This window comes from Ictalurus furcatus, chromosome 1, assembly GCF_023375685.1.
Source record: "Ictalurus furcatus strain D&B chromosome 1, Billie_1.0, whole genome shotgun sequence".
Classification (NCBI taxonomy): Eukaryota; Metazoa; Chordata; class Actinopteri; order Siluriformes; family Ictaluridae; genus Ictalurus; species Ictalurus furcatus.
In genome coordinates this window covers 34,717,932-34,744,539 of record NC_071255.1, presented here as the reverse complement: position 1 = coordinate 34,744,539, position 26,608 = coordinate 34,717,932, and the positions used below count along the sequence as shown (strand labels likewise).

At 39.7% G+C, this 26,608-nt stretch overlaps 2 protein-coding genes across 2 annotated transcripts in view; one reads left to right on the top strand and one right to left on the bottom strand.

The window, feature by feature from the left end:
- Positions 1–9,405, bottom strand: part of trpc1 (transient receptor potential cation channel, subfamily C, member 1) — a 36,399-nt gene extending 26,994 nt beyond the window's left edge. The window contains exons 1-3 of the mRNA XM_053636837.1: positions 9,273–9,405; positions 6,277–6,431; positions 1,793–1,894 (exon numbers count right to left, since the gene is read on the bottom strand). Of these exons, the coding sequence (XP_053492812.1) occupies positions 1,793–1,894; positions 6,277–6,431; positions 9,273–9,399 (384 nt within the window). The 5' untranslated portion in view covers positions 9,400–9,405. The remainder of the gene's footprint in view (positions 1–1,792; positions 1,895–6,276; positions 6,432–9,272) is intronic.
- Positions 9,406–17,366: 7,961 nt separating this feature from the next.
- chst2b (carbohydrate (N-acetylglucosamine-6-O) sulfotransferase 2b) lies at positions 17,367–24,296 on the top strand. The gene has a single exon (XM_053636811.1). It carries the CDS (start codon positions 17,978–17,980, stop codon positions 19,370–19,372), a length of 1,395 nt encoding a protein of 464 aa, XP_053492786.1. The 5' UTR covers positions 17,367–17,977; the 3' UTR covers positions 19,373–24,296.
- The last annotated feature ends 2,312 nt before the right edge of the window (positions 24,297–26,608 follow it).

Sequence of the window (26,608 nt, the reverse complement as noted above, 5' to 3'; positions counted from 1 at the left end):
AAAGACCTATCCAGGGCTGCCAGAGATGTTGCGGAGGCACCCATCCGCGAAACTGGTGCATATTCCACGATACTCTGAACCTGTGACTTGTACCCACATACTCTCCCAGGACTATTTAGATCATTGCTGACCTTTCTAAGGGCACCAATCCTTTGCCCAGCCTTCTCTGGGATGTTTGAAACGTGTGTGTCCTATAGTAGCTTGTTGTCAAATGCTAGGATGCCTAGGTGTTTATCTGAAAGACGGTGCTGTTTTCACAGTAGAGTGTCTCCATTGCTATACTGGGGCATTAGGACCAATACAGACTACAGAGTGAGCGCCCCCTACTGGCCTCACTAATACCACTTCCAGCAGCAACCTTAGTTTTCCCCAGCAGGTCATCCAGATAGTGGCCAGACTCAACCCTGCTTATCTTCAGTGGGAAACCAGGTGAGAACTGCAGGCTGCAGGGAGATCTGACGCTGGCAAACGTAATAAAATCAATCCTAACAAAATAAAAAACAGTCAAGCCTCTTTATATGTAAACAGGTCCAAAAAAATATTTTACTTTTCTAAATCCAATTCAATTCTTTGCCATTTGTTACAGGATCCGATACCTGATATATCCACAACAACACTTTTCGCTGGTATCTAAACACCGCTACATCAGCGGTGAAGGGTTTGCATTACTGACCAGAAGGTTGCGAGTTAAATCCCAGAACTGTACAGGGCTACCGCCTGACTCTTGATAAACACCAATAAATATACTTTTCAGATGCTGCGTGTGTCCTTCAGTGTCGTCTTCTGATGTACTGGCTGTTTGCATTCAAATTACTGTTATAATTACGCCAGATGAAACAGAGGGAACAGTGTAATCGTACGACATCCGTAACAACGGATTCTTCTGAATACCGCTCCTGGTTTTCCGCTTCGTTCGCTACGCTTTCATTGGCGGTATACATTACAGTCTGTTTCTAAAACGTGCTTGCAAATGTCTGACGTAGCACTGAACTATTACACGGTTGCTCAGATGGAAAAGCACTTAGGAATGGCCAATACCGTCCAGGCGGATTTCATCATAACATCAGTGTATATTAAAGGAACTAAAAGCATTTTGCTAATGGCTGAGGAATATCACAAAACCAATGCACTCTAAAGCCCTCGATGAAAGTCTGCTATAAGCGTAGATGTTTCAGGACATTTTAGAAATGTTTCGAGTTATAAGAGAGAAGATTTCTACAAGTGCATATTACACCATGACATTTTTGATAAATGTATCCAGATACATTAGCACATAATGGTGTAGCAATATAACAGGCAAATAATTAATAATTTTATACACACACACACATATATATATATATATATATATATATATATATATATATATATACACATACACTTTGGTCAGCTTTGCTGTGTGAAACGTGCTATATAAATAAATTTTACTTACTTTACTTACTATATATATATATATACGTATATATATATACGTATATATATATATATATACACATATATATATACGCGTCTAGTTAATAATTATATTTCTGAATAAATGTATCTACACATAAATATATAATAATATTAAGGTATAATTGTAATAATAAACAATATTGCAAAATAATCATAATTTTAAACAGGAAATAATCCTCTAGCTTTATACAAAAGTCATTTTGCATGTACTGTAGCTGCTGAAAAATAAGTAAAGTAAAGTAAAGTAAATAAATAAATAAATCCGCTGTTAGATGACTTCTTTAATAATATTTTTAGCATTTTAAAACGTGAGAGAGAAATAAACACGAGGACTGACCGCAATCGAGGGTTTGGAGGATCGTCTGGGCCGGTGGTTGAGAAGAATATCGACAGCTCCCACCACTTCCGAGTCGATGGCCACCAAAAGAGCATCTGTCGTCTGTAAACACACACAAATAGCACGACTCATAGTCGGCATCATAGGAGCGTATGATATACCGCGACGTTTGAGAAACAAATAGATTTTAAACCGTTTTAGCGTCCGTATAAATAGGTGACTCCAAATTAAGAGCGCAAAGATGACTTCGGATTTAAAGCTGTTACACGCCCTAATGCTCTTGGGGTGTTGTGTGTATTACTGTATAACTGTTAATAAGAACGTAAACAAACACGTCTGATTAAAAAAAAAGAAGAACATCTTAGCATTTGGACTAAACTACATTCAACGCGTATGCTAACTAGCAATTATTACACAATCGTCGAACTGTAATTATCTGATGTACATGTGTAGCGTACATGAATATTTTCCCAGATTCTGCTATAGGACCTTATTACTGCCTGGTAACCTATTTGTGTATCTCAGTAAATGATTTTGTATATTTAAAAAGCACCTATTATGGTTTTTCTAATATTCCCTTTCATGTAGTGTGTTATATACGTAGCCGTTTGTGAATGTAAAAAGTCTGTTTCAAAAATCAAAGCGCGCGACCAACGGAGTTATCGACTCCCAAAAAAAGGAATCGATTCTGAACAGCTGAAACGAGTCGTTAGTGATTCCAGACTTTACTTCCTGTACTAACCTACGTAGGTTTGTAACAAAAAGCCCCGCCTCTGGTCTTCATCGGCTGCTCGCTGACAGCGGTAGACCGATCACGACGGACCGGGACGTCTGACCAATCAGAGCAGAGTACGCTCTCTGAAAGTTGGAGTTTAGAACGAATCCTTTAGAACGGCTCATCGAACGAGTCGTTTGTGACGCTGGGGGAAAAAGGTAACGCTGCAGTTCGAATTACGAGCACGTTAAAGTGTTTTTTGACCTCGGATGCACGTAAAATCTATCGTACGAGTCCTCTAAAACAAAATTAGGCCCGTTTCAAAACCATAATAGGTGCGCTTTAATATATTCGACAGTATAAACGGTTAATATTATTTATTACATGTTTAGTGTTCTCCCCGAGTTCGTGTGGGTTTCCTCCGGGTTCTCCGGTTTCCTCCCACTGTCCAAGAACATACAGGAAGAAGAACTGGCCACGCTAAATTGCCGTTTGGTGTAGTATGAGTGTGTGTGCATAGTGCCCTGCGATAGACTAGTGTCCTGTCCAGGGCGTGTCCTCCTACCTTACTCTAGGCTCCAGAGCCACCCAAGCACTTACTGAAGATAGATGTATCAGTGAATGAATACACGTTTATATTCTTATTAAGATATTAAAAATACAGATTACAATTCCGTCTGTTACCATCTGCCTGTTCTTTAACCCACATATCATCCTCCAGTGGTTTCCATCCCTTTTGTGTCTGACTGAGACCCATAAAAGTAGCTTTATATTGCCCTCTGGACTGAGCATTATTCAGAAGGGATGAAATGCACATGGGGTAATTTCCTATTTTACAGGCACTACTCTTTTTCATACATGACGCCTATCAAACACAGACAAGAGCATGACCACAACTAAACCAAACTAGTTATATTTGGATAAACACTGGACAATCTTATCTGTATAGAACAGAGACTTAAACTTCCTCTCTCTCTCTCTCTCTCTCTAATATATATATAATTTTATTATATATATTATATGCACGTATTATTTACAGTGGGGGAATTAATTTCTTCCTACAGGAAGCATCTTGAAGCGGTCATTACACACAAAGGCTTCTCCACTAAGTATTAATTACATTTCAGTTAGCGTGTTCAATACTTTTTCCCCGTGTCATTCCACTTTATTACACATAACTTAATTTATGGACTTTAATGTTGTGAATTCTGAATATTTCCGGATTTCTTGAGTTGATACTGATGTCTGGGGAAAATTCCATGTGAAATTATTTACTGAAAAAAATGTTGACACGTCCAATACTTATTTCCCCCACTGTATGGATATATATCTTAATTTATATGCTCCTTTCAGCGGTCCTAACAACAACAATTGTAAATACGCAACACGTTTCATACGTTCAGTTTTTTCACTACGTACACCGCTACACTGTGACAACGTCTACTGCTGCTATACAAAGAACAAATAACGAGCTACAAGATCACGGCCTTTCTGTTCTCTATCAGGATTTTCCCGTGAGATGGACGTAATTCATGACTGTAAGTGAATATCCCGCTCTGAATCAGCCGTACATTCGCGTTCCTAAAAGCAATCCCATTGTTTCCATCTGCGCCCGATGGAAGTCCTGCATTTCAGACTGTCGAGCGCCAAAGTCTGCATACTCTTTGCAGGACACAAACCAGACACGCTGACGTTCCAGGGTGATGACGACTGGCCTGCAGAATCCCTGCATCTCAATCCTACTGTATATGAAACTTATGGGATTATTTGAGACAGTATGTGAAATACCTCTAGACGGTTTGCTCCCTGTCAGAGGAGAAGTGGACTAAAATTGCCAGGAAATGACTCAAGATACTCCTTTTCCAGTCCTGACAGGACTGGTTATTAAAGTGAGGAGGCACATAACCAAGCATTGTGAAAGATATGACATGTGCAAGCAAAATATTAAAGTTTTTGTATCTCGTTCTGCATGTCTTTTTCCATCAAATAAAGGCCTGGAGATTACCAGGATGATGGCTAACCTTCTTTATTTTCCCAGAACATGTTACAGAGGTTTTATTCCACAAAGGCATTTTTCAAATATATAATATTTGATTATGTACTTTTTTATCCATTTATAGTTACATTTACTGTTGTGGGAAGTGTGCTATCTGAAGGTGTGCTATCTGGCACCAAGACATTAACAGCAGATCTTTTAAGTCCTGTGATTTGCTCCGTGGATCTCCGTGGATCAGACTTGTTTGTCCAGCACATCCCACAGACGCTCAATCAGATTGATCTCTGGAAAATTTGGAGGCCAAGTCAACATCTTGGACTCTTTGTCATGTTCCTCAAACCGTTCCTGAACAACATATGCAGTGTTGCAGGGAGCATGATCCTACTGAAAGAGGCCACTGACATTAGAAAATACCGTTGCCGTGTAGGAGTGTACTTGGTTTGCAACAATGTTTAGGTAGGTGGTACGTGTCAAAGTAACATACAAATGAATCCTAGGACCCAAGGTTTCTCAGCAGAACATTGCCCAGAGCATCACACTTCCTCCACCAGCTTTCCTTCTTCCCATAATGCATCCTGGTGCTGTCTCTTCTCCAGGTAAGCGACACACACCCTGGCCTTCCACATGATGTAAAAGAAAACGTGATTCATCAGACCAGGCTTCCTTCTTCCATTGCTGCATGGTCCAGTTCTGATGCTCACGTGCCCATTGTAGGAGCGTTCCGTGGTGTACAGGGTCAGCATGGGCGCGCCGACCGGTCTGCAGCTACGCAGCCCCATATACAGCAAACTGCAAAGCACTGTGTGTTCTGACTCCTTTCTATCAGAGCCAGCATTAACTTTCTCAACAGTTTGTACTACAGTAGCTCTTCTGTTAGATCGGACCAGACGGGCTAGCCTTCGTTCCACACGTGCATCAATGAGCCTTGGGCGTCCATGACCCTGTAACTGATTCACCGCAAAGCGTCAGGTCTTGTAGCGTGTTCCCAGTATGCAGTGGAGTGCAGTACCTACCCAAATCGGTCCAAGGAAGGACAAGCAGATGATCTGACCCAGTCGTCTAGCAAATCACAATTTGCCCTCATCAACGTCGCTCAGATCCTAACGCTTGCCCATTTTTCCTGCTTCCAACACGTCAACTTCTAGAACTGACTGTTCGCTTGCTGCCTAATAAATATATCTCACCCCTTCACAGGTGCCACTGTAATGAGATAATCAATGTTATTCACTTCACCCGTCAGTGTTTTTAATGTTATGGCTGCTCGGTGGATTAGAGGAGAATCTCATCAACCAAGAAACTGAATCTGGGGAGAAGATGGATGTTTCAACAAGACAACGATCCCAGACATACAGCCGTAACAACTCAAAAAGCACAAGCCGATAGATATCCCGACTCGATTATATGCTGTCGAAAATGTATGAAAATTGCGAGTCCAGCAGAGGGCTCCTCACAACCTTGAGGAATTCAAGACTATTTACCGAGAGGAAAGGGTCAAAACCGAACCACAATGCTGCCTAAAGCTAATGATTTCTTACAGTAGACTTCTCGAAGCTCTAACTGCCAACAACTGCTTTGCAGCAAAGTACTAATGTTCAGTAGGGTACCATTTTTCTCAGGGTGACATTTGCCTTTTGAACCATTCAAAAACAAACCGGACACGCATGTCTTCAACCCTCGACTGTATCTCACTTTAGACGCATGCATTTCACAAAATAACCCACAATTACATGTAAAAAAACTAAATATACATATATATAAATAAAAAGACTTTACCTGGCAGCCGTTTTCCAGGAGCAGCTGCAGGATTTCCAGGTTCTCGTTCTCGATGGCGATGGTGATGGCGTCCCTCCCCAACACGTCCACGCAGTTGATATTCAGCTCGCCGTGCCGTTTTTCCTCCAGAAGCTTCTTCACCATGTAGTAATCACCTTCATCACACACACACACACACACACATTTCTCTGATTGAACTATTAATTTCTTATCGAGTCATGTAAACATAAGTATCACGTGTATATTGGAAGCGGTCATAAAAAAAATTACATGCAAGAGTCCAGAGCCAGCGTTAGCATAAACACACAGGCATTTACAGGAGAGATGTTCTTCCCTGAGCTGGATTTAGCTTTCCTATATATGGTAAGGAAGACATCTGACTCTCATCTGCACAATGTAACATCAGGTTAGAAGTACAACTGACATGGCATGGCTGAGAAGACGTCGATGAAAAAAACATGGATGTCTAGGTAACTTTGCAATTTTTTTTTTTTTTTCAAATAGAGGTTTTGACGTGATTAGCAGGATCCGGTTTTGGTTTCAAACCTAACTGATGGTGCAGCCGACTCCACGAATACAATTCAACTGGAAACACAACCCTTTTGGCAAAAATCCAGACACTCGGCTGCACCAACGTGGTGATTTGGACGCTGTGTTCTTCTTTAAAGCATGGCATTAACGCTCTTTATTTCCAAAACATGACATTTTTTGTTTTTAAAAAAAGAATTACAACTCCATTTAGACACTGTACAATAATGACCAGCCCAGCACAGCACCGTAAATAAATCTGCGTACTCAACGTCATCCATCAAGTCATTATAGGCTGGAACATGGTTTCCTAGCCACATCTTCCTGTTCGCATCCATTTACGCCACAAGTGCATTTAAAATGGTTTCCAAACGGAACATGAAGAGGAAGAGATTTTTGTGAGATTATCGCAGGTGTTATTTGGATTTGAAAACAATGATCTCATTCTTATTCACATTAGACATAAAAAGAGATTAGATCATTAAAATAAAAAATAATAAAACATTTAGACATAAAATACAAATGGTGAAAATGTCCCATTCCTGTTTCAAATGATTGATAAGTGTACTGTCATGACAAAATCAATTACATAAGACGGATACATAAGGACAACACTAACCCAATGAGACTCTGATGCTATAGGAGATTAGAGTGTGTGTGTGTGTGTGTGTGTTTGTTTTAAAATTTGGTTGGGTTTAAGTGTCATTTTAAAAATCGTTATGGGGACCAGCTGAGTGTTCCCACAAGGATAGGAATATCTGACAGTCTGGAGCTTGTGATGGAAGGTCCTCATAAAGATAGTACGAGAAACGTGTGTGCATGTGTGTTAGATCTTCATGGGGGATTTGTGTAGTTTTAAAAAAAAAAAATCTGGGGGGAAAGTAGTTATGTTTATGGGGACCAGCCACATGCCCATGCAAGTATAGGAATATCTGACGGTTTGGAGTTTGGACAGTTTGGTGACGTTTAGCTGGTCCCCACAAGAAAACTGCCTTTTTTTTTAAAACAACAAACAAACAAACTAATAATAATACATTTTTAAACAAATCTTAAACAGCTAAAATGGTTACTGAGGTAAAGGGTAGGGTTATATTTATGTATATGTGTGTGTGTTTATATCATGGTGTGGTTTTAGTTCAGTCTAATAAATAAAACTGAAAGAAGTAGTTATCCGTATGGGGACCAGCCAAATTTCCCCACAAGGATAGGAATATATGAAAGCTCTGAGATTGTGAGGACATTTACCTGGTCACCACACACAAAACTGTTCTTATTTTCCTAAACATCAACAACAACAAAACCCTGCAGCTTTAATTTTACTTACGCACAATTGTTATTTGCATACGTATACCGTTGCAATCAAAATGATTCAACCCCCATCGCAAATCAGGTTTATTGTCAAAATTGACAGACTTTCGGATGTTTGCGATTGAAATAGTTCAACACAACGAATGCTTCGAGTGGTTTCCACAAATTCAACTGAAAACCTAACTTATAATGATTTCTCCAGTCTCAAAATGAATCACCCCCCTGAATAGAATCACTCAACAGCACAAATATGAAAAAGAAGTGTTGTCTCAAGCACACCTGATGCGACTAATCGAGGGTCAACCCTCGAGTGACTGCAGAAGACCTGCAGCAAGACTTGGTGTAACGGACACTGAGGTTTCAGTGAGCACAGTAAGGTGCGTACTAAACGCAGAAGGTTTCCAGGCCACAACCACCAACCAACCAACCAAACAAACCCCTGCAGCTTTTCAGTTTGTTTTCTTTTGGTTACTGAGGTTAAGGACATAGTTCTATGTGTGTGTGAGATGGTAAAAGGTCTGCACTTATATAGCGCTTTCACCCAAAGCGCTTTACACTGTGTCTCATTCAGCCATTCACACACACACACACTCACACATCGGTGGTAGCAGAGCTGCCATGCAAGGCGCTAACTCGCCATCGGGAGCGACTTGAGGTTCAGCGTCTTGCCCAAGGACACTGTGGAGTCATGTGGACTCATGTGGAGTCATGAATCGGGAATCGAACCGCTAACTCTACGATTAGTGGACAACCCGCTCTACCACCTGAACCACAGCCGCCCTGTGTGTGTTTATATCTTCGTGGGGGTTTTAAAATAGTTATGCTTAAGGGGACCAGCCAAATAAAAAAACAACGATATTCCACAAGAATATCTGACAGTTTTGAGCTTGTGAGGACATTTCACTGGTACCCACAAGAAAAACACCACCACCAACAACAACACCACCACCACCACCAACAACAACAACAACAAAACCCTGCAGGTTTTGCATAAAAACTAAAAGAGCCACAAGGTTTCCTTAAGGGTTAGATATACAGTAGCTAATTATGTCCTTTATAGAAAGTCCTCAGAGGTATAGTAAGACAAACGTGTGTGTGTGTGTGTGTGTGTGAGAGAGAGAGAGACAGAGAGAGAGAGAGAGAGAGAAAGAGACACTCACCCTTCTCACAGGCCAACAAGAAGAGCTTCTCATCCAGCGTGGTTTCCTCCTGAACCTCCCGGACGTCCTTGAGCGCCAGGTGGGCGCGGGGAGAGGCGGTGTGCGGGCCCCGGTACAGCGCAGCCATCAGTACGGGGAGCGGATACGACAGCACGCCGAGGCCGAGGCGCATCACACCGGGCGGCCGCGCGCCTGAAGCCCCCGTTGTGAGCCGTGGGACAGGAAGAGATTCAAACAAACAAACAAACAAACAAACAAACAAACAACCCAACAGCGAGCTCTCCGATGCGCTAAAAAACCCAACAACAATACGCAATAATCTCGAACTCTACTTTCAGTCAGTGCGCAAATCAGACATCCGGCTGGAAAACCTGCTCAGTTACGCACAATGTTCCCCCAAACATCATATTATTATTACTGGTGTTGTTATTATTCTTTCTCCCAGAGAAAACGCGTCCAGGATTTCCGCCGCACTGATGCTCAGGGTTTCTGGTGCTGATGGTACTGACGCTCACAACTGCGCATGCGCAGAAAGACCACCTGCGCGCACCGCGCACAAACAGGGCTGCCAGATCGCACAGTTTGTGCACTTTTTGTTCATAGTAACGCACAATCTGGCAACCCTGCATGCAACAAGAACAGGGTTATTACATAATCTCATGGTGTGGGTCGCTCCATTTCACCATTATAATGGTGTTGTTTTGTTTTTAATGCATTTGACCTTTCTTTCCTTTCCTGCCATAAAAAAACCCTAAAATAAAAACCGCATTGTAAATAATAATAATAATAATAATAATAATAATAATAATAATCCACTAAAATAATGCACTAGCTAATATAGAATATGTATTAATAAGATTTAACATAGAGAATTAATTTTTTTTTAATGCATTTGGTGTTTATTTCATGCAACCTATAGGCTATTTGGAGCAATCTATAGGCTATAAACACTGAACTTTAAAATAAAATAGGCAAATGCACTGAAATGTATTTAAAGAATAAGATTTGATTATTTATTAAACATAGGCTATACAATTAAAGTACACCAATCACTAAGAACTAAGGCTACATATGAGATACATGTTTTTAAAAAAAAATAATAATAATTTTTATATTGATTTCATTCATACAACATACACTCGGAACAATTCAGTTCAAGCCCCAGCACTTCCAGGCTCTGGGTTACAGCTCGGAAGGTCGGGGGTTCAAGTCCCTGTTGGGCCCTTGAGCAAGGCCCTTAACCCTCTCTGCTCCAGGGGGCACTGTAACATGGCTGACCCTGCGCTCTGACCCCAACTTCCTAACATGCTGGAATATGCGAAGAAAACAATTTCACTGTGCTGTAACGTATATGTGATCAATAAAGACTCAGTATCATTATCATAAACAAAACTGAAATCTAAGAAAATAAACATTAAAGTCTAAAATATAATTTCTGGAGAATGGGCAGGTTCTTCCTGACAGGAAGGGTACACTAACTCGAATTATGGTACTCTTTACAACCGTGGTGAGCAGAAAAGCATCTCGGAATGCACAACGTATGGAGCTGAGGTGGACGGGCTACAGCAGCAGAAGACCACCGGTTCCACCGCTCTCAGTCGAGAACAGGAACCTGAGGCTTCGCTCAGATTAACTAGCCTAGTTGGTGTAATGCAGATGTGTGCTTCACTGAACCACTGTACTGTATCCTTAAAACAGCACATGAACACAACACTTTAAATGCTATAATTCATACCATGCTGTTTAGGCTTTATGTGAGGAACAGTGCCACGAATGCCTTAAAAAAATGGGCTAGTGTATTTTCTGAACTACTCCTCAAATGACTTAAATTAAAAAAATAAGTCATTTGATATAGTCATTTGAAATAATGGTAGAAAAATGAATATTTGTCTATTTTTACTGGCAGTATTTTAATCGTATTTGATCAGCTTGCTTCATTCACACTCAAGACTTAAAGTGACCTGAACACAGTAGGTACATTTCATCTTAATCATTTCATTAACATCACCACAAACATTTCATTTTGATGAACTGTGTGGGAAATCTATGCTTGAGACACCACTACAGTGGTGCTTGAAAGTTTGTGAACCCATTTTCTATATATCTGCATAAATATGACCTAAAAAGGGGTTCTGCGAGACGCTCATTAACCCTTACAGCTCACTTCATTATAAAACTGCACGAATTCTACCTGAGACTGCTATTTTTATTTTTTTGTCACAACAAATGTTGACTTTGTTTGCACAAATGGAGGAGATTCAAGACCATTGTTACCCTCCAACGAAATGGTGGACGACCATCAAAGATCACTCCAAGAGCAAGGCGTGTAATAGTCCACGAGGTCACAAAGGAACTCAGGGTAACTTCTAAGCAACTAAAAGGCCTCTCTCGCATTGGCTAATGTTAATGTTCATGACAACAATGGTGTGCATGGCAGGGTTGCAAGGAGAAAGTGACTAATCTCCAAAAAGAACAAACACGTGGACACGCCTGGAGGCTACTGGAAAAAGGTTTTGTGGACGGATGAGACCAAAGTAGAATTTTTGGTTTAAATGAGAAGCATTATGTTTGGAGAAAGGAAAACACTGCATTCCAGCATAAGAACCTTCTTCCATCTGTGAAACATGGTGATGGGCCAGGACGACTTCCCATCATTGAAGGAACAATGAATTGTGAATTCTAAAGGAAAATTTCAGGACATCTGAGCTGAATCTCAAAAGAAAGTGGGTCATGCAGCAAGACAACGCCGCTAAGCACACGAGTCGTTCTACCAAAAATGATTAAAGAAGAATAAAGTGAATGTTTTGGAACGGCCGAGTCAAAGTCCTGATCTTAATCCAGTAGAAATGTTGTGGAAGGACCTGAAGGAAGAAGTTCATGTGAGGAAACACACCAACATCCCAGAGTCGAAGCTGTTCTGTACTGAGGAACGGGCTAAAACTCCTCCAAGCAGATGTGCAGGACTGATCAACAGTTACTGCTGATCAACAGTTACTGCTGCACAAGGGGGTCACACCAGATACTGAAAGAAAAGCGTCACATACTTTTGCCCCTCACAGATATGTACTATTGGATCATATTCAACTGGGTTCTCTTTATCTACTTGTAGGACTTTTATGAGGTTTTAGGTCATATTTATGCAGATATATAGAAAATTCTTTCAAGCAACACTGTAAAAAAATGTCAAGCACCACTGTCTTTCAAACACTTACGGTATTCCATTGCATTCTGCCGAATGAGTTCAGGATTGCATGTTATTCCTCCACCCACCCTAATTTGCACTGTGGACATGGGATGATGGAAACTAGACAGATTGGAACATCAGCGCTTTCTGAAATACTCATCAACTGAAGCTCTCGACCTGTATCTGCAGGAGTTTATGCGTTTTTTGATTTTAATCGGATGATTTTATGCACGTGATTGGCTGCTCGCCAAATTCCTCGTGAATGAAATCTTACTTGGGCAACAAAGTTCATTCTGATTCTGAGCCAGATGAAATTTTTGGATGAAGCTGAATATACTTGGACGATGTTACAAAGCAGCTTTACACAAATCCGAGCACAGATGCCAGATCAGCCAGTGGAGAACGACTTTAATGAAAAAGAAAAGAAAAAGAAAAAAAAAAAAAAACACCCCAAAAACAAATCCTTTAGAGGGCCTGCGGAAGAAATGCCAAGAGGAGCCAAGATTCAAATGAGAACAAATCCTGCTCTGGCATGCAGTGAAGTTATAATTGTAGATTAAATCTATGTGTTCAGGATTAAAAGAGCAGCACTCAGACCATACAGAGGAAAGAACCGGAATCATTTCTAGGGGAACTGCATGGGGACTGTTTGGATGTATACGGGATAATAAATGGGATAATTTCAACATAAGCACAAAGGTGCCCGTTCGACACGTTTGGTGATACATTAGGGTCATGACACTGACCTTTGATTAAAAACATTCATTAAGAGAGGTCAGGTCATGGGTTTACAGACTGGTAATCATTGAAGTTGGGGTAAGTTTAGAAAGTAGGGATGAGAGACACGGAAGAAATATTACATACTCACACGATAGACCTTTTTACAATGCGTGACATCTGTCATGATATTCAGTTTAATAATAACAATAATAATGCGCTTTATTTCTTCATATACTTTATTTATCATTTACGTAGCATGTCTTATACGTTTAAAAAGGCCGCTCATAGTACTTTACAGTGTGAAGTGAAAAAAAGAGAGAGAAAAAACCCCCCCAAAATGTAATTAAAATAAAATAAAAGACCTAAATAGGCACAAAATAAAATGAGTACAATAGGCCAAAACTACACTGCAAAAAGAAACATCTTAAATGTAGTCAAATGTATCTCGTATTTCTTATTATAGTATTACAATAAACCGAATATAAGATAAATCAGCCTGTGTATAGACATTTTTTAAAATAATTTCCAGCAGTTCTATTGGTAGATAAGTCATGGTCATTTTTTTTTTTTTTTTTCTGGAACAAGACTATTTCAAGCTTGTCATGTCGTTAAAGGTCTATAAATAGGTTTAATAACCTTATAATCGATTTATTGCAATCATATTATAGTAAAAGTCATGTGCCAGTAAGACAAACACTTAAAGGCAGTTAAAAAGAAACAACAACAACAACAACAACAAAAAAAACCCACATTTTTTAGGTTGCTGGTTATGTTCCAGATCTTAAATTAAAATAAAATACAGTTCTCAAGTAAATTTAGAAATACCTGTAAATACAGTAGACAAGGGTTTTGAATGTGTAATCAGCTTTTTGTTATAGTGAGCAACAGTGGAGTTGGTCATTGATGACGTCATCATATCACACTAATACAAACTGAAATTGGATCAAATCAACAACCTTCCAGCACGTGCATATACACATATATTGTTCCTGCTGTTCACTTTGGAATTCACTGAAACCAATCAGAATTTAATCTACCCATTTACGTGCATGGTTTTTAAACTGCGCTCCTCTGAGCTTGGTCCTGCCCTCTGTTGGTGTGGAGGAGAACTGCGGGTTTTACACGCCCCTTCAATAAAACTAAAACTGTCCTAACTTAAATAATATGGATGCATTTTTAGATTTCTCCTGCTCAAACACTGCAGATTTAAATCCTATTACATTCTTCTCGACATGATCAGACATAAAACATATGCAATCCGTGAGGTCCTGAAGGTCGTGCATGAGGCACGGCCGGTTTAACTCCACAACAAAGACATTAAAGCAGAGCTGAATTAAGTCGTGTGTTCTTTCTCAGGATCGGCAGCAACATGTTAAAATTTTGACTCATGATCTCGAAAGGTATCTTAAGATCTTGACTTATCATCTCAAAACCGAGGAAACTCTAAAAGTTCAACATCATGTTTTGGAGATAATAGTTGAGACCAGTTAAAGATACGCCACAATTCTGAGATATTTTAAGATGTCATAATATTGAGATACAACTTTTATATATTTTCCTTTTTATCTTGAGATAATATATTTTTTTATTCTGATTTTGACTTATTATTTAAAATTATTTAAGATTTTGACTTATTACCTCACTATTTTAAAAAATACACATATATATATATATTGTCTCAAAAGTTAGACTGATCTCAAGATCTTTTATTGTTCCAAAATTACGAGATATTATTTCACAATCTTAACTCTTTATTTCAAAATAATGCATTTTTCCACTCAAAATTGTAATATATTAACATTTTGATCTATTAATGTACAGTTATGATTGCAGGATAATTTGATATTTTAAAAAATAATAAAGCAGTGAGCCATAGGAGGGCGTGTGTGACAGTGATATTACCGTTCATAAGGGCATCGTTAGGCACAGATATATCATGTTTTATCATATTTAATATCAAGTTTTAGAATATTGATTATTTCATAATGATTTATGTTGTGTTTTTAGATTTTTCTTCCAAATAATTTTGAAAGAACCATTTATAATGGATTAGTAGGAGCTAGTCCCTGGCCTTCGATCCTATCTTGACACTCATTATATTCAAAAACACGCAAAGTCCACACACACAGGGCCACAGCGGGAATCAAACCCCCGGCCCTGGAGGTGTGAGGCAAACGTGCTAACCACTAAGCCACCGCCGGGCTTAATGGTTAGCACGTTTGACTCACACCTCCCTTCCAGGGTTGAGGTTTCGATTCCCGCCGCTGCCCTGTGTGTGTTCTCCTCGTGCTGTGGGGGTTTCCTCCCCAGTCCAAAGACATGCATGGTAGGCTGATTGACATGTCCAAAGTGTCCGTAGTGTATGAATGTGAATGTGTATGTGATTGTGCCCTGCGATGGATTGGCACCTTATCCAGGGTGTACCCCGTCTTGTGCCCGATGCTCCCTTGGATAGACTCCAGGTTCCCCGTGACCCTGAAGGATAAGCGCTATAGAAGATGGATGGATGGATAGATGTTATGTCTGCAATTTATCCCCTCGTACATGCAAATTAGTGATGATTTTGTAAGTACTAGGGACTGATATGTCTGTAAAATGTTGCATATTGCCACCAGTAGATGGCAGTCCATAACAGCACCTGACTTATTCAGCTCTACAAACATACAGAGCGTTTAACAGCTATGTTGACTTAGATTAGTTTGCAATTCATCTTAAATGACTTTTTACAAACAAGGCATGGTCTTAAGTGCATATCGTTGTTTTGATTTCATTTGATATTTTGCAGCCTTTTCCTGTTTGCTGTTTCCTACAAGTGTTTTCTGTTGATAAGATAAATACCTTGCTTTCTTGATCCTTAACTTTAACACATATGATTATCTGCTGCCGATATAACGTCCACTATAAAGAATAACAAAAACAAGTCCAAACATAATATCAACCTAAAATACTCAGGGAAATGAGAATAATCACAGACTGGATTGGATCCCTTCCTAAGAGTTTAACAACAACAACAACAACAACAACAATAACAACAACAACATTTCACCTTCGACATGTAGAGGAAGTGAGAATATTTGTAAAAAATGTAGATGTTCATAAGTAAATATAACATCTAATCAACATCATATAACACTACACATAAAAATAGCTATCTCGACATGAGGGACTGCCTCGAAAGACATGCAAAACTATACATCTGTATAAGAAACAATCAAATGATCAACATCTGAGAACACATCTTAAAAATATATATTCTTTTCTGTGTTGGGAAATTGGTTTGTGTCTAACTCATTATACAGGTCAACGTGTCTCAATTTATTCCGCTCGTTTTAGTCATTTTTTTGCTCGAACACACTTGACATAAATCATCACCTAATTAATAAAGCCATTATGAGTTGATTCAGGTGTGCTGGAGAAGAAATAAACATTAATATATTCAGTTCACAGGGTCTCCCAAGTGACAGGCTGTAATTAAGCAGGAATATATAATTGTGCAGCTTTAGGTGGTATAGTTCTCATGGATTTTTCTTCTTCTTCTTCTTTTTTTTTTCAGGATTGTGCTTATAAATGAATACAAATATATTTATATTAAAATGAAATATTATTTATATTACTACAGCTGGGGAGAACATGCAAACTTCATGCACACAGGGTGGGAGGCAGGAATCGAACCCCCAACCCTGAAAGTGTGAGTAAAACTTAATAAACAAACAAACAAACAAATAAATAAATAAATAGAAGATATGTTGAGATCATTTTTAATTTCAAAATTGACAAATAAGAAATATCTTACTTTACTTAGTCAAAATAAGCACCTAAGAAAATAAACAAATATTTTGAATACTTTTAAATTCATATTAAGAGTCAGAATTTCTTGATATCATAATGAATATATATATATATATATATATATATATATATATATATATATATATATAAAATAAACAGGCTTACAATGTTTAAAATTCTCAATACAATCCCTAAATGAATGAATAAACTGTCTGACACTGTAAACCAAATATTCCTAAACATACGAGCGACTACAGATCAGTTTAGAAGGATTATAATCACAGACAGTCATCAATAAATCCCATTTATTTATATCTGCGTCTATGTAAAACGAGGGTGACTGACACCTCGACCGACCAATAGCGTCTGTGGAGGAAAAACGAATCGACGGTGTCGACCAATAGGATGTGAGGTGGGCGGGGGGTTTCTGTGGATCTCGGACTGAACGACGGTTTGAAAACACAACAGCACATCGGCGAGAAGGACAACGACTGGGGATTTGATATCGTCCCTTATCGATCAGAAGAGAGAGGAGATGCCGAGGGAAGCTGTCTCCGTGTCATATCAGGGGTGAAACAAGCTCCGTGATGCAGCACCGCGCCGTTAGTATTCCTCTATTGTCCCGTTATGATCCTTTGTCATAGCCGCGGGTGTTATTCCAGCGCTATAACCGAGTTCACGACCGGAAACGCTCAGACGAACTGAGACAGCATGCGTGGGTTCTTTCCTCTCATGCAGCGTCAAGATGGAAGATGTCCACAGTGTTTTTCTACAGGATGATGGAGAGCCTAATTGCGCAGTGCAGTGAAGAGTACATCAGCACTGTTTTTGGATGGCCAGTGTGATCATGATCATGAGTATTGTTGCATGACTGCTGTTGCTCCCTCTAACTGCTTTAAATCAGCTTTGCATCACGACACGCTTTCATCCGTAATTCCGCTCCTATTCTTCTTCTTCATCATCATCACTGGACGGAGTGGTGTGAAGCCGCTCTTCCTTCCAGCCACGACAGATGAGAGGCAAACAGTATCAGCAGATCAAGCCTGTAGGACCTCGAGAGACCGATACTGACTATGGAAGGAAACTCAGAACGTACCAGAACCCTGTGAAAATCATCGACCAGCCCGGCATCGTCATGAAGGTGCTGAGGAGGAAGCGGATTATTTTATTCGTGGCCTATTTCCTCCTGCTGGTTCTGACCATGCTGAATTTGGCCAACTATAGATGGAGCAAAGAGCCGCAGCAGTGCAGCCACCAGGTGAGGAGCACCACGTACCAGGGGCGCTCCGACATCCGGTTCCTTTACAGACCCGCTTTGGTTAAGAAAAGGCAGCTCGTTTACGTCTTGACCACTTGGCGCTCGGGGTCGAGCTTTTTCGGCGAGCTGTTCAACCAGAACCCTGATGTGTTCTTCCTGTACGAGCCCATGTGGCACATCTGGCAGAAGCTGTACCCAGGTGACGCCGTGTCTCTGCAGGGCGCGGCGAGGGACATGCTGAGCTCGCTGTATCGCTGCGATCTCTCCGTGTTCCAGCTGTACAACAGCCCCGGGGGCAAAAACATTACCTCGCTCGGCCTGTTCGGCGCCACGCTTAACAAAGTGATCTGCTCGTACCCGCTGTGTTCCGCGTACAGGAAGGACGTGGTGGGCATGGTGGACGACAAGTTGTGTAAGAAATGTCCGCCGCAGAGCCTCCATCTTCTGGAGGACGAGTGTCTGAAATACAACACTATCGTTATTAAAGGGGTGCGCATTCTGGACCTTAACATCTTGGCTCCTCTGATGGAAGACCCCTCGCTGGAGCTAAAGGTCATTCACTTGGTGAGGGACCCCAGGGCTGTGGCCAACTCCAGGATCAAATCCAGACACGGACTGATCCGAGAGAACCTGCAGGTGGTCAGGAGCCGGGATCCCAAACTCCGCCGGTTACCGCTCACAGACGCAGCTCATAAAACGAACAAAAAGGATGGCGCCGACTACCACTCGATAGGGGCCATGGAGGTGATATGTGATAGGACCCACAGGACCTTGAGGACGGCGTTGAATCCTCCCAGCTGGCTGAAGGGAAAGTACCTGGCCGTGCGCTACGAGGACCTGGTGGAAAACCCGGTCAAGGTCCTGCGTCAAGTTTACCGCTTCGCTAACCTCAGCGCCAATCACGACGTGGAGTCTTTTGCCCTCAACATGACTAACGGAACAAACTCGTCCTCCAAGCCGTTCATCGTGTCGTCCAGGAACGCCACGCTGGCGGCGAGCGCTTGGAGGACTCTCCTCAGCATTCAGCAGATCAAACAAGTGGAGGATTACTGCCACCAGTCCATGGCCGTGCTGGGCTACGAACGCGTAAGAACAGCCGCCGAGGCGAAAGACTTGAGCAAATCCTTACTCACGGCATCCAAACTGTGATGCTAACCCCTCACCAAAGACCTATAAAATGAAAGAAAAAAAAAAACAATGCTCATTTGAATGATTTTTCGTTGTAGCTCGGTAACTGTGGAGCTTTATTTTGTTGCAGTGTTTCATTGAGGGATTTGACATGCCTCACAGGAATGTACTATTTTGTTATTATTATTATTATTATTATTATTATTATTATTATTCTTAGTTTTCATAGATTTTTTTTTTTAGTTGTGAAAATTTAAAGCTGCCATGGCTTTTCTAAGTGGATTGATTACGTATGTGTATGACAAAACCGCACCATGACTTGAATATGAGATAAGCCTTGATGTCATGTGAATCACGTGTCTTGCGTCGACAATGCTTTAGGTTTTAGTTTTATTCCCGAATGTTTTAAAGACTCATCAGTTTATTTGGAGTTTGTTTGCTCACACACACATATACAAAAAAAAAAAAAAAAAAATTATTCCACAGCGGAAACGTGCGTGAAGACCAGTCGAGGCTCTCGTTCTTAAAGCAGGCGATGCTGTTTAGTTCGTGCAGGATGCTCTCAGAGACAATCATTAAAGCGCTCCGTAATGCTTTTTATTCCCCCCCCCCCACCGTCCCTGTTTCTGCTACTTTGGCCTGCATGTCTGTTTTCAGAACTGGGTGCTCCATTATCTTGGCTTTTCCAAACTTCCTGTCTTATATAGCTTTATTAGTGCTTCATGGAAGTCTTTCTATGGGAGTTGATGTTCACGACTAGAGCAAAAAAAACAAAAAACAAACCCTAATAACTCACGTTTGCAGTGATTCTAGGTTATCATTATGACTAGACGGTGTTTTCAATAACCTCAACCGAGTTTTAGAGTAGATTTTAACTAACAGATGGACAAACGACATTCTCTTTCCCACTTATTTTCTCTCTATTCTCCTCTTATTGCAACCCCATACAGTTATAGGATTGTAACTGATTTCATTAGAGCTCATGTGATTCTAAGTAGTGGTCTGGCCTTGAACACGTTCTTTTTCTTTCTTTTTTTTTCTTCTCTCTGTTGTTGTGAAACATGTGAAGAATGTGACCGTGCCTTCTGAGATATCAGAAATAAATAGCCAGGCTTGTTTTAGAGCACTAAAGAACGTGTCAAATGCATGGCCTTCTCGGAAACCACAAGCTCATCTACTATGTTCGGTGTAAGATACAGGCGAAACGCTCTCGTGAGCCTGGAGATCTCCTGGTTTGAGCATTTGTAAATAAATTTCTGCTGATGGGAAAAACAAAAGGATGTGCTTACGAATGCAGGCGGATTCTGACCGTGAAGATAAACTCCTAGACGTTTGTGCGTAAAGTTTGTGTGTGTGTAATATTGGTTTCTCTAGCAAGCAATGATATATGATTAAACCGGAATCGACTTGAGAGTATTTGCCACCAGATAAGATTCGCTTACAAGGAATTTGACTTGGAAAACAAGTAATAGGAGAGTAAGTAAGGAATAAAAAGGGTGTTCTTCCTTTTTTTGTATTACAGCAATTTGCCAAATGATTACAACCGTACAAGTGAGTTAAAGAACAACGAGTACCTTTTATCCGTTTATGGTTACAGTGGGGGAAATAAGTATTGAGCATTGTTTTCATTAAATATATTTCCAATTCAATTTTCACCAGACGTCAGTAGGAACTCAAGAAATCCGCAAATATAAAGAATTCACAAGAGTAAAGTCCATAAATATAGTTATGTGTAATAAAATGGAATGACACGGGGAAAAAAGTCTTGAACACGCTAAGAAAAAGGCAAGGACCCAGCTGAAATCCGTGAGTAATTATACCCGCTGTCTGTGCAAATGAATATCATCTGGGTTAGTAAGTCAACACACAGAACTTTATTTATGGACCGTAATGTTGTGAATTCTTTATATTTCCGGATTCCTTGAGTTAATACTGATGTCTGGGGAAAATTTCATGTGAATAGACTCATGGGAAATATATTCGCTGTAAAGAATGTTGACGCGTCCGATACTTATTTCCCCCCCGCTGTACGTGTGATGCTGTGGAACGTCTTTAAAACAAGTTAGTTATTATTATCAGTTACGTTGTAGCGGCTATAAACGGTCGTTCCTCCTCTAGCCCGTCTTTTACGAAGCGTTAACTCCTCACTAATCTCTCCTGAAGAATTTCCCACGTTAGAAAACGTGCTGAATGTTACAAAGCGCCGGCGCTGGAGACTCCTTCCACAGACGTTCGATTCCAGAAAGATTTGTCTAACCAATGATTAAACGTGTATTTTTAGTTTTTTTTTGTCCGAAATCTGTTTGTTACGCGTTTTTAGATCATGTGAACGTGGTGTTACTATAGAAACCGTGGCGTATTTGAATGTTTTTGAGACTCGTCAGTCTGCAAACGAGCCGAAGCTCTCGTTCTTAAACAGGCGATGCCGTTTAGTTCGTGCAGGCTTGGTGCAGACGCTGTTAACCAGCTGTCACTATAGAAACCTTCTGACCAATCAGAATGGAGAATACGACAGCGTGATGGTACGTGAAAGGGGGAAAAAAAAAATGGTTAAAGATTCTCTCTCTTAGAGTTTAAACACATTTCTATTATTTCCAGATTGCAGTTTCAGTCATGTTTATGAAAAACGATATTTCTTCCATTTTTTACATTTATTTTTTAATTTTTTTTTATAAATGCAGGAATGCAGGCTGGCACTCACTTTACACTCTAAACATAAACACACACGCTTGCATGCCCTTCGAGTGGTTTGTGTGGAAAAGCTCGCTGAATGAAACCCTCGTGCGCGTCACGTCGAGACGAAACCGAACAAGAGACCGACTCAACAAAAGAGGAGGTTCGATGAGATTTACTTAGATCGCGGCGTCTGATACAGGAGTGGGCGGGGCGCATAAGGAAAGATTTGCATAATAATAATAATACTAATAAATAATAAAATAAGATGAATCGTTGTGTGTTGAAGCTCAATATTAATTAAATATACAGTGTGTTTGTTGACGAAAAAGTTTCGTATGACTAGCTTTCGGTTTTGCACTTCACACGACAGGGTGAATAGGACACTTTAGCTTCTGCGTGTAAGTCTGTAAACATGTTAAGTCATATCATTTCTCCAGAGAGTCAGTCATTGAGTGAAAACGGGGACGTCATTACTGCAAAGCGATCGAGTCACCAGCATGTGTTGTTTTCCACGAGGAATGGGGAAAACATGCACTCGCTGAGAGACGGAGTTGTCTTTGGCTGGCCTTATTGCAGAGGTGCACAGCTGTCGGAAATGTGCCTGGTGGTGTTGTGATTAAATTGTAGGGTTAATGTTCGGGGAGACAAGAAAAAAAAAAACCAAAAACACAACCAAAACACACTAAATTACTAAATAACAGAAGACTCATTTAACATTATTAAGATTTTTTATTTTATTTTTTTTTAGAGGAAACTTAAACATGAACAGTTTAGGCGTGTTATGCTAATGACATTGACGAGGTTTTTCTATTAATTAGGGAATTCCCAGATCTTCACTACGTTGAAAGCCAATGATTTGCTGTCTATAGAAAAACGGACAGTGCTTTCAGTTTTATCCGGAGCTTATTCAGCATGTGCAGCTTGCAGTGTCAGTAAAGAGTCTGAGATGTATTATTGATCAGTTGTTGTGGGTGAAGACGGCCAGTCGCTCAGGGAAGGACAACTAGACAAGGATGATGAAAATATTGCAGAAAGATATTAAAGATGTCGAGCAGCGCCGCATCTCGGCTGCGATCGATACACCCCGCAGGTGATATGTAAGCTCCCGTCAAGCTCGGTAAAGCTTTGGGATTTTTTTTCTGTTTTTGTTTTGGGGTTTTTGCTGCAGGAAGGACATAAAGTGTGCACCTGGAGCACATTCCCTCAGACAGCAGCTGCAGGAAGCAGCAGGGATTGCTTCAGGAAATAAAACACAAGGGTCCACGTTCTCTCCGAAGTGAAGAGCGTGAAAGGTGTGCAGGTGACGTTTGCAGCAGGAGCCAGACGGACGGCGTGCTGTAATCCCTAGGCGCCTCAGGGAGTTCTTGGGACTTTGAAGTGTCTTGAAGCATGACGCTGCTGTGAAGCACCTCAGCCAATGCGCTTTAAGGGTTATGAGGAGAAGACAGGTCATAAAGCAGATTTAAACCACTATGAGTTTGTTCCATGCTTTAGGGAAAGAAAGAGACGGCCCAGATTGCAGTTCCATCAGGTGCGGCGTTGCTGTTTTTGGCACTCTGTAGTTTGCTGGATGTCTTTCTCTGTCATAAGTCATAAAAAGATATGAGCGATTATAAGACTCTTTCATACTTTAGGGTAACAGGAGCCGTTAGTACACTGCGAATGCATGGAAATACACTCAGTTCTCAGATTCGAAGGTAGAACTACCATATAGGTGCGTAGGATAGATATATAATTGCTGACTGTAAAGTATAGGCATGGGAGTTTTAGCAAATGAATCTTAAAAAAAAATCTCAGATGCAGTAAAAGTAAAAAGTAAAAACAAAAATTTTTTACAAATTAGGTTAAAACAGTGGGTTACAACGGGCTAAGACAGCGGGGTAGGGTTCCAGCGAATATATTTATATATATTTTTAATGGTTTGCTAAGTAAAATTCCTTTTCACATGGGAAAAAAAATCACTTGTGAAAATAAACAAATCTTTAAAAAAAAAAATCAAATGGAAATAAATGAATCGTAAAAAAAAAAAGCAATAATAAAATGAATGAAAATGAATGAATCATTTGTAAAAGTAATGAAATTAAATGAATGAAAATAAATGAATCATTTGTAAAAGTAATGAAATTAAATGAATGAAAATAAACGAATCATTTGTAAAAGTAATGAAATGAAATGAATGAAAATAAACGAATCATTTGTAAAAGTAATGAAATTAAATGAATGAAAATAAATGAATCATTTGTAAAAGTAATGAAATTAAATGAATGAAAATAAACGAATCATTTGTAAAAGTAATGAAATTAAATGAATGAAAATAAACGAATCATTTGTAAAAGTAATGAAATGAAATGAATGAAAATAAACGAATCATTTGTAAAAGTAATGAAATGAAATGAATGAAAATAAATGAATCATTTGTAAAAGTAATGAAATTAAATGAATGAAAATAAATGAATCATTTGTAAAAGTAATGAAATTAAATGAATGAAAATAAATGAATCATTTGTAAAAGTAATTAAATGAAATGAATGAAAATAAATGAATCATTTGTAAAAGTAATTAAATGAAATGAATGATTAAATAAACGAATCATGAAAAACAATTGAAGCAAAAAGTGGACACATATTAGCTTAAAACAGTGGGTACAATAGTGGTGCAAGGTTGCACTGCATATACAGTATATTATTAACTTAAAAAAATTCCCTTCCGTTTCACACGATCACGTTTTTCCGCATGCCGGTATGTCAGTAATACAATCGGGTCCATAAGTATTTGGACAGGGACGCGGTTGTCGTTATTTTGCCTTTGTACACCACCACAACGGATCTGAGATGAAGCAATCAAGACGTGATCGAAGCGCAGACTTTCAGCGTTAATTCAAGGGGTTTAACAAAAATACTACATTAACCGTTTAGGAATCACGGCCATTTTTTTACAGAGTCAAAAGTAACTGGACAAACCGACATAATCATAAATATTAGGGATATTTTTAATACTTGGATGCAAATCTTTTACAGTGAATGCCCGTCTGAAATCTGGAACCCACGAAGATCATGGAATGCTGAGTTTCCTCCCTTGAGATGCTCTGCCAGGCCTTTACTGCAGCCGCCTTCAGTATTGTCTTCAGTAAGTGAAAAGCAGTTAGGTTGAGGTCAGGTGACTGACGCGGCCATTTAAGAACATTTCATTTCTTTGCCTTAAGAAGCCTTAGAGTTGTTTTGGGTCATTATCCATCTGTACTGTGAAGCGTCGTGCTATCAGTTTTTGCAGCATTTGACTGAATCTGAGCAGAAAGTACGGTATAGCTCTTAACACTTCAGAATTCATCCTGCTACTTCTATCAGAAGTCACATCATCAATCCATACCAGTGACCCAGCTCCACTGGCAGCCGTACACACCCATGCCATAACACTTCCTCCACATGTTTGACAGATGATGTGGTATGCTTTGGATCATGAGCCCTTCCTTTCCTTCTCCATACTCTTCTATTCCCATCATTCTGGAAAAAAGTTCATCTTGGTTTCATCTGTCCAAAGAATACTGAGAATACAAAGAAGGCGTCTCTTGATTGTAGACTTTGACTATGACACGCCTTCCTCCTCCAGAGTGTTCTTCAATTGGCCAGATGTTGTGAAGGGATTCTTCAAAATTTCATCAAATTTCAGATCAGAGTCGAATTTATTATTATTATTTTTCTGGCACTAGAATGATCGTTGTTTCACTAGAGGAGAACTAGAGCTGGTTCCAGTTCCTGTATCGGTTTCAGATTCCTCCATTTCTAAAACTTTCAATTCAGTATCTGTGAACGTGCTGATTAAATAAATACACACGGTCACAGATCAAACACGCTGTAATACAACCATGTGTACATCATGCTGATGATAGAGTATTGTTCTCCTAGAACCTTACAGCCTCAGATAGGGTTTCTCTGTCTGACAAAGTACCAAGTAGAACCTCTTTAAGAAGGTAAGAACTATTAGCTAGCCCCTGACGAACCCTGTAAGAAGACAGCTATTCCTAGGTATTTCAGTTTTCTGTGAGGTTACATATGCTCTCTTAAAATAGGTTAAATCTAGAACCCTTAACGGTCCTTTGGTTTGGCTGTCAGGAAATCATTCCAAGTAGAACCACTTAAAGAAACGAAGAATTTTAAACTAAACACAGAAACCCAGAGGGACCATTTTCTTAAGAGGGTAAGAAGAACAGCATTTGTATACTGTCTAGTACCCGTAAAAGTTCTTAGACTGTCCCATTGTGGAAAACCTTAAAGGTGATATGTGGGACCTCTATTAGTGATGGTTCCAAATCTAAAGAACTTTGAACATTCCTTCAAATAAAAAACTTTCTAAGGGTTTACAGTAGGCACTTAGAGGGTTCCACGTAGAACCATATTACGAAGCTATGAAGCCTATCTAAATAACCAGTGAAACCTAAAACTAATCATAGACTAGAAAAAATGGCCAAATGTAAAATATTTAAGAATTTTTCAGACGTCGATGGTGGAACCCTTAAAGATTCAATACAGAAGACTTTTAAGAAAACTTTTACAGACCCTAAAGAAACACTGAAAGCTAATCCTA

Bases quoted from the DNA above. Each gene is read 5' to 3' on its own strand.
- chst2b (XM_053636811.1), top strand. From the start codon at position 17,978: ATGAGAGGCAAACAGTATCAGCAGATCAAGCCTGTAGGACCTCGAGAG.